A 13,640-nucleotide genomic window follows, 5' to 3' on the forward strand; every position below is an offset into this window, starting at 1 on the left:
AGCTCCTTCTCTCTCTGTCTCCTCTTCTGCGCATGTAATGATGACCCTTGACCTCCTGAATCGCGGGAATCGAGCATTGCCATGCCGTTGCTAAGGACGGCCACACTTTACGGCAGGTCAGAGAGATTTAACGCTATCGCCCATTTGATATTGCTCGCAGTAATGCTCAATTTCACAAATGGAGACTAGGTGCTTTGAGAATGGGCGAGAAGCCGGCAATCTGAAAACCCATTTTTACCGCCCACACCGGAAATAACGCCAATTTTTGGGTGATAAGCACAAAAATGTAAAATCTAGCCCGATGTGTATTAAAATTTAATACTGGCCAGCTAATGTGATGAAATTGTTTAAGTTAAGGTGCATTTGCTTATACAATTTGAAAATAGCTAGAAAGGCTTTATTATTAAGGTACAGAATCAGCCACTGTGTAGATAACAGCAATTTAAATATTTCTCTGCTGAACAGGGTACTGGAGCAGATGTTCCATGTTTAAATAGCTCTGTAGCAAACTTCAATCAATCAAGCAGAAATGAAGCTGGGTCTAAAGCCAGAAACCACCACAATCCCGCAAGTATTTCAAACAAAACCATGGACTGTGTCATACCATGTGAGATGCCAGGAAGAATGTCAAAAGAAGAAAAATATTATATGTGCAGTACGTAATGTATTCTGTATATGATGTATTAATGTACATTAATAGCTAAATCTAATCTTTTTGATGACTGCAAACTGCTTATATTAAACTATAATAAGCAAGTGTAATTCACTTGAAAATGAAACCAATGTGATGCAAATTATGCTACTGGATTGAATTGGCAAAGGTTGGGTTAATAAGACATCACTATGTGTATTTATAGAGCTCAGTCCTTTCCAGTTCAACAACAATTAGAGACCCCAACTTGATATTCAAAGCACCTACTGGCATGGGTTCTGATGCAGAAAATTTGAATAAATTTTATATTTTAAATTTAAATGTTTAAGATTCCAAAATAAGAGCTAATTTTGGAGTTGCAAACATATAGACAATGATTCAGCCATACTGCAAATAAAAATAGTTTGAGATTTCGAGGATTTGTGTGTGATGATGTAATTTCGGCTGGCCTTTACTTGTAGTGAAGCATATATTCTTGCTAAGCTAAATGTTACCATGCATATATTTTCTGGCAATATAGACATACTGACAAGAAATCACAATCCCTTACAATTTTATAACTTTGATGTGCTCACTGCACTGTCAGGACATCCATTTTTGTAATTGGTGGTAAATGAGGCTGCAGCTGTAAAAAGGACAGAGGTCTTAGAATTGAGCCTGGTGGTTGCTGGGCACACAAAAACTTAGAGAAATTGTACTGGAGTACCAGAATGCAGTGCACAGGCTTTGCATAACCTAACATGCCCCGCAGAAATCCTACTTCAGCAGGCGATGGTTTAAATTTCTGCTCACAGAAGAGTTCCAGGCAACAAGCCTGTCTGGAAGGGAGTTCCATAAGTAGGATAATTGTAATGTGGAGCCATGCCACTAATATTCCATACATATTACATTAAGTGTAGACCCTGGCATGGTATAGGCCATTCTAAGTCCATTTATATGGAATTACAAATAAATTACAACATAGAAACAGGCTGTTCAGCCCTACATAGTGTGCTGTTGTTTCAACACCACATGAGCAATCTCACGCCTTGTTCCCATTACCCTTTATTTCCCCTTTCATTCAAGCACCTACCTATTCTTCAATGTTCACACTCTGGTAGTGCATTCCACAGCCTCACAACCCTTTGTGTAAAAAGAAGTTTCACCTGAAACTGTAGTTTTGAAATATGTCAAGAGATCATACCTGTAAAGAATAAATATATTAACTTATTTTTTTAAAAGGAAATTTGCATGCAAGTATTGTTTCATACACAAGAAACACCAGGAAACTTATTCAAAATATGATGGAAAATCAGCAACAATCCTTGGACTATCTTGCAAACCAGGTAAAATCACTACACTTGATATATTCTATTTAGTTTGAAACAGTTCAATGTTTGTGGTTATATAAGTGTGAAGTAGATAATAACACAGCCAAGTGGGAGAATTTCTAGGTGCAGCAACATTGTAAATGCATTTATAAAGTCGAACGCAAAATAAATCTTTACACTTCCCCCTCCCACATTGGTAATCCATGATAGTTTTAAAATAGAATCTCACTTCCTTACCATCTCCTGAACATGTTGACTAAGCTGTGGTAATGTTCCAGTGATGCAGATCATACTAAGATACCTTGCCAAATGGTTCTTCATATGTAAGCCTGGTGTCAACTGTTGTTATTGCCCAGCATCCTTACTTTCTAGAAATGAGGAGTCGGAACGCTGGGCACACAAAAACTTAGAGAAATTATACTGGAGTACCAGAATGCAGTGCACAGGCTTTGCATAACCTAACATGCCCCGCAGAAATCCTACTTCAGCAGGTGATGGTTTAAATTTCTGCTCACAGAAGAGTTCCAGGCAACAAGCTGATGCCCCTCTCCCCAATCCATGAGTAATGAGGCCATCTGTAGCACAGACTGAGATCAAACCAGAGATCCTTTTGCTTTGCATTGCTCAGACTGAACCATCAGGGTAATTATAGCCAAGATATTTTAAGGGACTAATTTAATCTGGGAATATTAAAGTGATCAGGATTATAAAACTGGAAAGTGGAATAGTATTTATTGTAAAAGCTCCCTTAATTTTTCTAAGATGCAATTTGGATGAAAAATAATTTTCAAATGTTTACAATGAATGTATGAACCTCTTTAACAGATGAGGGAACTGATGAGCAGAGTCCTTCTTTTAAATTCACACTTTCTGGCAACCAATATTGAACAATTTCCTACCAGACCAGTGCAGTCACATGGTGAGTGACAGCAGTCAGTCAGTGCAAGAAATGTACTGAAACCATAGCTACTGTACCGATGCTACACTACTGTATTTATTGCTATGTAAGAAATCAGTATTTCTTGTATTAGGGCCAATCTTTTGCTAAGTGGCTTCCCAAATTTGGGTGGTTCTGGTGTGGACGGGACTGGCAATTTGGGCAGGGAACCATTCCACTGGCTCCCCATAGCCTGCCCCACTTCTAGAATTTTCCATTAGATGGCCAGTGAAATGTGAGCATGTGTATTCACAAGATGCATTAATAATGGGAAAACATCATATGATATAATAACTATCATTAATGACATACCGATGCTAGATGCGAGGAGTGTCCGTGCATTCCTGGTAGTCAGTGTTGTTATGGTGGGTGTGGGGGAATTTAAAATTTAAGTTGAACACATTCCCTCTGCTTGGGAATTTTTGAAACTTAAAAAAAAGCGATTTTGTCTTTATCATTGCTGGAGATGCCTGAAGTGTACAGCAGCAATTTTCTGCTCCCCCAGGGCAGGCTCCCTGATGTGTAAGCAAATGAAGCCTGGCCCTGAAAATGGTTTAGGCCTCTTGGCAAGGACTCACTGCCCCTCCTGTCGTCCGCCCAAATTGAAAATAATCTCCATATCCATGTAGAAAAATAGATACAGACAGAATAGTTGCATGTTAATTGGACATTCATTTAAAATTCACAAAAGTAGATTATGTACTGAATTAGTTTATGTTTTATTTGTGATATATTGGTATATATTTAAAGAGCAATAAATATGCAATTTAATTGTGTTTGTTAGTTTTTCTTGTTTTATCTGATTGAATGTACTCTCTAAAGTAGTTCCAATGTTGATCTAAACTAAGGGAGGGAAATTACATTACTTATGAGTAAAAACACAGTTTCTGCCAAACTTCTGCATATTAACAACAGCTGAAAATGTTGTTTGTTTATAACTGTTGCAGGATTTGACTGCACTGATATTAAGGATACTGTAGGTTCTATATCCAGAACACCAAGTGGAATCTATATAATTCAACCAGAGGGAGCTGATTATCCATTTGAGGTATTTATAAGTCTCTGATACTGTTACTTCTCTGATTTTTCATCCTTTATTCTCTGTCTATAATGTATTTAAAAATCACTGTAGAAGCTAACAAACCCCTGAGGGGATGGACTATAAAAGCAGGGAAGTCTTGCTACAGTTATACAGGGTATTGGTGAGGCCACACCTGGAATACTACGTGCAGTTTTGGTTTCCATATTTAGGAAAGGATATACTTGCTTTGGAGGCAGATCAGAGAAGGTTCACTAGGTTGATTCCGGGGATGAGGAGGTTGACTTATGAGGAAAGGTTTAGTAGGTTGGGCCTCTACTCATTGGAATTCAGAAGAATGAGAGATGATCTTATCGAAACGTATAAGATTATGAGGGGGCTTGACAATGTTGATGCAGAGATGATGTTTCCACTGATGGGGGAGACTAGACCTAGGGAGCATGATCTTAGAATAAGGGGCTGCCCATTTAAAACAGAGATGAGGAGGAATTCTTTCTCTCAGAGGGTTGTAAATCTGTGGAATTCGCTGCCTCTGAGAGCTGTGGAAGCTGGGACATTGAATAAATTTAAGACAGAAATAGACAGTTTCTTAAACAATAAGGGGATAAGGGGTTATGGGGAGCGGGTGGGGAAGTGGAGCTGAGTCCATGATCAGATCAGCCATGATCTTATTGAATGGCGGGGCAGGCTCGAGGGGCCATATAGCCTACTCCTGTTCCTATTTCTTATGTTTTTATGTTCTTCAGTATTTATTATGCTTTGAATATTTAAAACAATAAAAGAATAAGAAAAATTGAATAATCCAAGTATATATCACACAATACAAATAAAGAATCTGCTTACGAAGAATTTGACTTAGTAAATCGACACACGTTAGACTAGGACACTGTATACTATGGATGAGATTTCCTTTTAAAGCAACCAAGAACTAGAATGAGGAAGATATCATGAATTCCCTTACTAGGGTGGTTACTTGAATGATATAAAAGAGTGCACTTATAGCGATGTGCTTTCTTTTTTGATTAATTCATAATTTTATTTTAGTTGATCCAAGTATTCATTTTTGAAATCTAAACAACTGTGTTCTTAGGTGTAATGGTCTCCATAATCAGGTCAGTGACAAGTGATATATTCATAGAGCACAGCACACACAGCTTCTAACATGGCAGGCGGCTCTCTCGGAAGTCTCTGGAAATCTGACTGGTTCTGTTTATTATTCATCCTGCACTTGCAGTACACAATACGTCCACATCCACAGTGTGGCGCTACAAACATTACAAGCTGACAGACATTACACTTCTCTCTCCTTAATGAAGAAGTTATTATAACAAACATCATACATAACTTTCATGTTTGTACATGACACAGGATCTAAACTTATTTTTTTCCATATTTACAAATTTAACTTTACCACTTGTTTTCTGTTTTGAAGAGGATACCTTCGCTCTCGAACAGAACCTTCCAAACTGGGTGTCGATTTCACACTCATTCAAGACTCATCCTGAGGAATGTTTTCCTCCACGGAATTTCCTTGCACTCACTCTAACTTCAGGCTCTTTGTTTTCCTGACTCGGACTCAGACTTTCATTCTGATGCTCTCCTGGATTTGTTTCCAGTACATTGGATTTAGGATTTGCTACTGGTATATCAAAACTATCTGATGAGTCAGAAATAATTGAATCATTCACACCTTCAACTCCTTCCATGTCTGCAGGTAAAATATGATCAATATGAACAAACCTAACCTGTCCATTATCAAACATCTTTACCAAATATGTATGAGGACCACATATCTTCACCACTCTTCCTGGTAACCACTTTAACCATTTATGGTGATGGTTCTTCACTCTCACCTTCTGGTTTAATTTCACACTTCTCTCTTTTACTCTACCTCTATCATGATTCTCTTTCTGTCTTAATAGTGTCTCTTATACGGACTGTGCCAAATTTGGCTTTAACAACGAGAATCTGGTTCGTGGCTGTCGTTTGAGAAACAATTTTGCTAGTGTTCTACCAGTAGTTGTATGAGGAGTATTTTGATATATAATCAAAAAATTAACCAATTTGTGATCCAATGACAACTGTCGTTTTCTTGGATTTGGATCTAACATTTGTTTTATGAGGACACGTTTTACAATTTGTACAGTGCGCTCTGCTGCACTATTTGAAGCAGGATGGTATGGTGGAACCTTGGTATGTTTCACACCATTTTTGCTCGTGAATTGTGCAAATTCTTCTGAACGAAATTATGGTCCATTATCCGAAGCAATCTCTTCAGGGAGGCCAAATGAAGAAAATAATTTTCGTAAAATGTCCAATGTTTTACTTGTTGTTATTTTCCACATTGGAAACATCTCAACCCACTTCGAATGGCTATCAATCACAATGAACAATTGTTGTCCTTCTAAGTCAGCAAAATCAATATGTAGCCTTTGCCACACCCTGGGAAGCCATTTCCATGGCTGTAGTGGTACTGGTGGTGGTTGCTTGCTTACCGATTGACATGTTGTACACTGACTCACGATGTACTCTATATCTTTATCAAGACCTGGCCACCATAAATAACTGCGTGCAAAACTCTTGGTCAAGCACATTCCCAGGTGCTGGTCATGGAGGTCTCCTAATAATTTGGACCTGAATTTATTTGGTATAACCACTCTTGCACCCCACATGATACAATCTTTATCGACTGATAATTCATTCCTACAAATGAAGAATGGATGTGTATCTTTGTCTGTTACTTGGTTTGGCCATCCATTTGCAATATAATCATACACCTTTGACATCACTGGGTCACATTTGGTTGCTCTACCAATGTCTTCAGCTGTGACTGGCAGTTCATCAATGTATGAAAAATAAAACACTTCTTCCCTAACTTGTGATGGGGAAGGCAATCTAGACATTGCATCAGCATTACTGTGATCAGCTGATCTTCTATATTCAATATCATAGGTATATGCTGACAAAATCAAAGCCCATCTCTGCATTTGGGCTGCAGCTAATGTTGGAACTAGGGACTTTGGATGGAGGATTGCTATTAGGGGCTTATGGTCCGTACTGATGGTAAACTTACAACCATACAAGTGTTTGTGAAACTTCTTGACCCCAAAAATTAATTTCAAAGCTTCCCTATCAATTTGCGCAAAATTACTCTCACTGGCACTGAGAGTGCGTGAAGCAAAACAATTGGTCTCTCCTCCCCACTACTTAATACATGAGAGATTACTGCCCCAACTCCATATGGAGAAGCATCACATGCTAGCTTAATCTCCTTAGGTATGTCACAGTGAACTAACATGGTGCTCTCTACCAATTTGCTTTTACCAATTCAATTTCCTTGAATGCTGTATTGCATTCTTTTGACCACTTCCAATGGACCTGTTTTTTCAAAAGTTCATTCAGTGGATGCAATACTGTAGACAAATTTGGTAGGAACTTCCCATAATAGTTCAAAAGACCCAAGAATGAACGAAGTTCAGTGACATTCCTGGGAGTGGGTGCATTTCTAATTGCATCCAATTTTTCCATGGTTGGATGTAAACCATCTTTGTCTACTCTGTACCCTAAGTACTCCACTGAGTTTTTAAATAACTCTCACTTATGAGCAGACGCTCGTAATCTGTGCTTCTCTAGCCATTTGAGGACTTCATTCAATATGTTATTATGAATTTGCCTATTTGGTACTGAAATTAGTATGTCATCCAAATAACATACTACCCCTTCAATACCTTGCAAAATCTGGTTCATCACCCCTTGAAATATGGCAGGGGCGGAAGACACTCCAAACGGTAGCCTATTAAATTGATATAGGCCTAGATGAATATTTATGGTCAAACATGACTTGGACTCCTCATCTAGTTCAAGCTGTAAGTAGGCATTCGTAAGATCCAGTTTTGAGAAGATCTGACCACCTGTCAGTGTTGTGAACAAATCTTCTATATTCGGCAATGTATTGGGGACATTGCCCTCTAGAACCTGGTTTACGGTTACTTTATAATCACCACACAATCTTATCTTACCATCGGACTTAGGTACAACAACAATGGGTGTAGCCCAATTACATCGATCTATCTTACAAATAATGTTCTCAGTCTCTAGTCTTTTGAGTTCTTGCTCAACTTTCTCCTTGAGTTCATATGGTATGGAACGTGGCTTGTAGTAAACTGATCTAGCATTCTTCTGCACCCTGACACTTGTCTTGAAACCTTGGATCGGATTGCCCATTTCGCAGAATACCTTCGGATACTTCTTGATAACCTCATCCGTTGATGAAAATCTCACTTCCACACAGAAAATCTTACTCCAATCCAGCTTCAGTGAGCTCAACCAATTTCTTCCTAGTAAGGCAGGCTTGTCTCCTTCATTACTATTAGAGGCAAGTTCTGAAATTCATCTTTATATTTCATCGATACGGTGATACGACTTACCACAGGAATTTTCTCTCCCGAATAGCCTCGCAGCTCTATCTTGGATTTCTCCAGTTGAAAATCATGCAATTTGTTGAGGTACAGTGACTCCGGTACTACACTCATGGATGCACCCGTGTCAATTTCCATTGGTATCTTGAATCCGGCAACATCTATGTGGATTTTGATGCTTTTTGAATCGCTGTCCGTTAACCTCGTGCTCGTGATGACGTGTATCTCTAACATCTCCTCGTCCTGTTGTTGTTCTTCCATGCCATGTAGTCTCTTGGGATTTCTACTCATAGCTTTGAACGCTGGACTCATAGCTTTAAAAACTGGTTTACCCTTCAATCGGCATGCCTTCGCAAGATGCCCAGTCTTCCTGCAGATAAAACACTCTGCCTTCACGTATCGACAACTTTGAGCAATGTGTTGTTGCAGGCACCTATAGCATGACTTCGATGCTCTGTTAGAATTTCCAGTTTCTGAGACTTTTGGCCCCCACCATCTTTCACTTTGAACCTGCAGGTGATTTACCTCGGTTGACTGACGACCGTAATTATTATTTAATTCTCGGGAATATTGTTCGGCCATGCCCATCGACCTCGCTGTCTGACAAGCAATCTCAAAAGTCAAGTCATCCGTCATCAATAACTTCCTTCTGATCACATCATTTTTCACTCCACAAACAAAACAATCCCGTAATGCTTGGTTTTGAAAGTTTCCAAAATTACAGTGCATCGATAGTTTTTTTAATGCTATGATGTAATCACTGATACTTTCATCAGCCTTTTGATTCCGAATCCCGAAACAATAGCTTTCAGCAATTTCTAATGGTTTGGGGTTATAATGCTGCTTCAGCTTCATTAAAACCTCTTTAAGCGTTGTGTCCTTTGGCTCGTCAGGCACAAGCAGATTTACAAGGGTTTCATACAATGCCGGACCCACCTCCGATAAGAAGATCGCTCTCTTACGTTCCACCACAGCCCGGTTCTGGACTGCATCGTCTGGAATTTCGATTATGTTATTTGCAATAAAATACGTTTCTAGCCTATCTACATATGCTTTAAAACATTCCCGGTCATGTCTATATTCCCCCAAATATCCGATTACACCTGCCATTTTAATCTCTAGCTGTTAACACCGTGTGCTGTATTTTACCTCGGATTTTGTAGCTTTTTTCCAAAGACAGAAACTTCCAAAGTCTCTCGGTCGGCTGGCTGAATCCTTCACCAACAAAATTGAAGCTTTAAATCATCCGAAAAATCCCATCTCAATCGCCAAATGTGATATATTCACAGAGCACAAGCACACACAGCTCCTAACCTGGCAGGCAGCTCTGTCGGAAGCTTCCGGAAATCTGCCTGGTTCTGTTTATTATTAACCCTGCACATGCAGTACACAATATGTCTACATCCACAGTGTGGAGCTACAAACATTACAAGCTTACAGACATTACACTTTCCCCTCAATTTTCTCCACATTTCAATTTCTGAATAGAGTAGTGGAGTCAAAAACATTGGTATTATTTAAGAAACAATTGGATGGTGCAATGGGGGATTTAAGAGTCTTTCTAGATGAACCCATGATTGGCCAAAAGACCTTCCTGATCTGTAATTATCTTGTGATCTCTCCTAACGGTGCTGAATAATACTGCAGTATATCACAATATCTTAGCTGGGTTTTACTTAATAACAGTATCAGAGAGCAATGGTCAATGTCCAAGATTACAGGTTATGTTCACAGTTTGTGTTAGTGTTAGTGTTTTATCAGAAGAATCACTCAACACTCAGAGTCGGTTCCAACACCAATGCGGCCTTTATTAACACCAGCAGGGAGGAAGCCTCAGAACTGGATCCAGGCACTTCTCTCCGCCGAACAAAGAAACTCATCGATATTTATATGTTTTACAATAGTTCTTTACAGTTACTCAGCCCACTTCGGCTGGACACAATCCAATCATAACGATTATAGATTACATATAGGTTTCTTTAACCCAATAGAATTCCCCTGATACCTCAGGAACTGCATGTTCGGTTTTTGTCAGCTCGGGCTGATTAATGACCTCGTTATGTGAGGCAGATTCTCCCCTTATCTCTCTTCCTCGGGCTTCGGCTGTGTGAAATCACTGGTTCATTATAATTATCTTGTATCCAAGGCATTCCCGGTAGTGGGCCTCACAGGGTCATTGCTCGGTCATTGCTCGGTCAGCCCCAGTTCATTACTTGACTAACGGGGTTCCCATCATGCTTGGGCAGCCATTTTATATGTGGCCGCTTTAAACTTATATGAGTTTAGATATATTCAGCAGGTGCCTGATGCCTAGTGTTTTATATATTCAGCAGGTGCCTAATGCCTACAACAATTCCCTCCTTTCGGTAAAGGGACTAGTCCTAGTCCCCCTTTAACCGACCGCCCTACTTTTATTAGATTTTGTGCACGGCCCGGTACTCCCTGCCTCAACGTGCTGGCCAGTCACACGGTTTCAGGAGTCCCAGTTGCTTAGATCAAATTGACAAAGGCCAAATCCTCCTGCCCCTTTATTAGACAGGCTTGTTTAGTATTTGGGGACCGGTCATGGGTCCCTCTTCGTTGTGCTTGGTGCCTGCATGCCTGGCAGGCCATTATGCCCCATGTTATTGCTAAGATCAATTTTTATTCTGAATATCCCACCATTTCCTCTGTCTGTCAGGTGAGTCTTCTTTGTTTTATTAAGAAATCCAAATTAATAATGTCCAGTATAAAACAGCTGTCAATGGAAAGGGTTAACTGCTTTACAGGTTTGTAAGAAAGCCTGATGTCATTACGTGACTTCACGTAATCATCTGAAAAATTCTCTTTTTTTAAAAATTGATTTAAAACGAGACCACACATTTTTAATAGCAATTTTGTTTACTGAAATTCAATTTTTTTTTTAAATTTCTCTCTCAGCACAAAATCTAAACTTCTGTGCCAGTTCCATTTTCTATAAGAATTTAAGAATTCAGTAAGGTTCTCTAATTCCCAGTTTTTTTTTCTGTGCTGAGTTCGCATAGCTTAGATCTTCAAAACCCTCCTGTTTGTTTAGACTGTTCGGGACTTTTCTTGATAAACACTGTCCATCCATGTCGAGTGTTTTTTACCTCTTCCAATTTTTTTTTTTCTAATTAAACCAATATCTTTTTCACAGCAAACATCAACTAGTATTTAGTAAGTTATGTCTTTTTTCATCACAAACACATTTGTTAATTTAAAATCATTTATTTACTTTCAAAGTGGCGTCTTTATCTTTTTCTTTTCTCCATAACTGGAATGGAGTCCAGCTTTGAGGGTTTGAGGGCTGCTTTTCGTTATCTCAAAATGCTCCAGTTTCAAAGTCGTTAAAATGTCTCTTCTAAACTGCTAAAGCTTGCTGTTTTTAACATTTTCCAAAAGTTCCTTTTACATCTTCGCAGATAGCTCGCCACTCGCCCAGGAGTTTGACCTGATCAAATTTAATTTAATAATTTTTTTTTTTGAATCCACCTCAGTATTTTCTGTGCCTTCTCTGAATATCTCAAAATCCCAATTCAAACTTTACAATTTCAATCTTTATTTAAAACCTTTTTTTTTTGTTTTGAGCTAGAAACTTTCTTAAAAGGCATTCTTTATCTCATTCCGAGACTAAATTTATGTCTTTCAATCCAATGTAATCAATCATTGCATGTTTTCTTTCGACAAGTAAATTCTTTTTTTTTTTAACCACCGGGACCATGTATTTTTTTATCTTTTGCTCAACAAACCTATCCTTTGTACATTTCCTAACTCCATAACTTATCATCCGAATAAATCCACACCTGCGTTTCTAACTTAAAATGTCTTAAAACTTCCCACATACAGGACAACACTACAAAGGGTTAACTAAAATAAACAGACACTTGCATTCCTCTTCCAACCAGGCTTTCAGAAACATTACAACATAAAAATTAATTCCGCAGTCACAAAATCACACAGGGACTCTCACTCAACGACCAGACATTTACAACAGTCTCTCTTCTTTCCTATTCATTGTTTTGGCCGGCTTTATTTTTGGATCCATGACCTTTCAGGGAATTCGTAGTTTTATCTAAATAATTCCTCACATAACTTTTGTAGTGGACTACCGGTATTGGTTTTTCCGTTCCTTCACCCACCATTCCCGTTGGGCTGCTGGCAGGTCCTGAGGATCCCACCCTGCTCTAATCATTTTCTCGATTAGTTTCTTTTGCTTTTCTGCCAGATGGCGGGTAAGGGACCCTTCTGATTCCCACTCGAGTTTACTACTTTATTGGCCATTCCTGGGTAGGACTAGAACCGTTAGGAATCTACTCTCAGAGGTTTGCCTTTTACCTCGCACAAGTTGTAGTAGACCGTCTCTGGGCTGCTGTCAGGTCACAAGTCTGCTGTTACACAAACTTATACAATTCTTAAAATGCGTTTAAGCAATTCCCGCAGTGCTCTACGTATCCTTAACGACTACCTACCACCGCTCTGCCCATTGGTCCAACCCTGTTCACAGGTTTGGATTTCGTTAGCCTCTGTACACCGCTTGGTTCTACCCCAGGGTATATTTCAAATTACTCTGCTGGGTCCGGAAGATGTCTATCAGTATCACAATCCCACGGTCCAAGTGTGTTCCCTACGCCTACTTGGTTCCTGGCCATCACGTGGGACAAAAGTCCGCTTAATTCAGGCTCAGGCTAGGCGTTTGAGATATTAGACCGTCTCCTCGTGTCGATCAACCTTCCGCACCCTTTATAATTAAAAATCGTTTTTTATACTCACCCGGGTTTTTCCAAGGGCATCCAGCGACTCCGGGAAATCCTGCCGACTACGCCACTGTTAGTGTTAGTGTTTTATCAGAAGAATCACTCAACACTCAGAGTCGGTTCCAACGCCAATGCGGCCTTTATTAACGCCAGCGGGGAGGAAGCCTCAGGACTGGATCCAGGCACTTCTCTCCACCGAACAAAGAAACTCATCGATATTTATATGTTTTACAATAGTTCTTTACAGTTACTCAGCCCACTTCGGCTGGACAAAATCCAATCATAACGATTATAGATTATATATAGGTTTCTTTAACCCAATAGAATTCCCCTGATACCTCAGGAACTGCATGTTCGGTTTTTGTCAGCTCGGGCTGATTAATGACCTCGTTATGTGAGGCAGGTTCTCCCCTTATCTCTCTTCCTCGGGCTTCGGCTGTGTGAAATCACTGGTTCATTATAATTATCTTGTATCCAAGGCATTCCCGGTAGTGGGCCTCACAGGGTCATTGCTCGGTCATTGCTCGGTC

At 39.5% G+C, this 13,640-nt stretch overlaps 1 protein-coding gene across 1 annotated transcript in view; it reads left to right on the forward strand.

The window, feature by feature from the left end:
• The window catches only part of LOC139274609 (angiopoietin-related protein 5-like), a 62,604-nt gene that overhangs the window by 18,003 nt on the left and 30,961 nt on the right, over window positions 1–13,640 (forward strand). Inside the window, exons 2-5 of the mRNA XM_070891286.1 lie at window positions 466–655; window positions 1,874–1,977; window positions 2,788–2,881; window positions 3,847–3,947. Coding sequence (XP_070747387.1) covers window positions 466–655; window positions 1,874–1,977; window positions 2,788–2,881; window positions 3,847–3,947 — 489 coding nt within the window. The remainder of the gene's footprint in view (window positions 1–465; window positions 656–1,873; window positions 1,978–2,787; window positions 2,882–3,846; window positions 3,948–13,640) is intronic.

Source organism: Pristiophorus japonicus, chromosome 10, assembly GCF_044704955.1.
Source record: "Pristiophorus japonicus isolate sPriJap1 chromosome 10, sPriJap1.hap1, whole genome shotgun sequence".
NCBI classification, from domain to species: Eukaryota; Metazoa; Chordata; class Chondrichthyes; family Pristiophoridae; genus Pristiophorus; species Pristiophorus japonicus.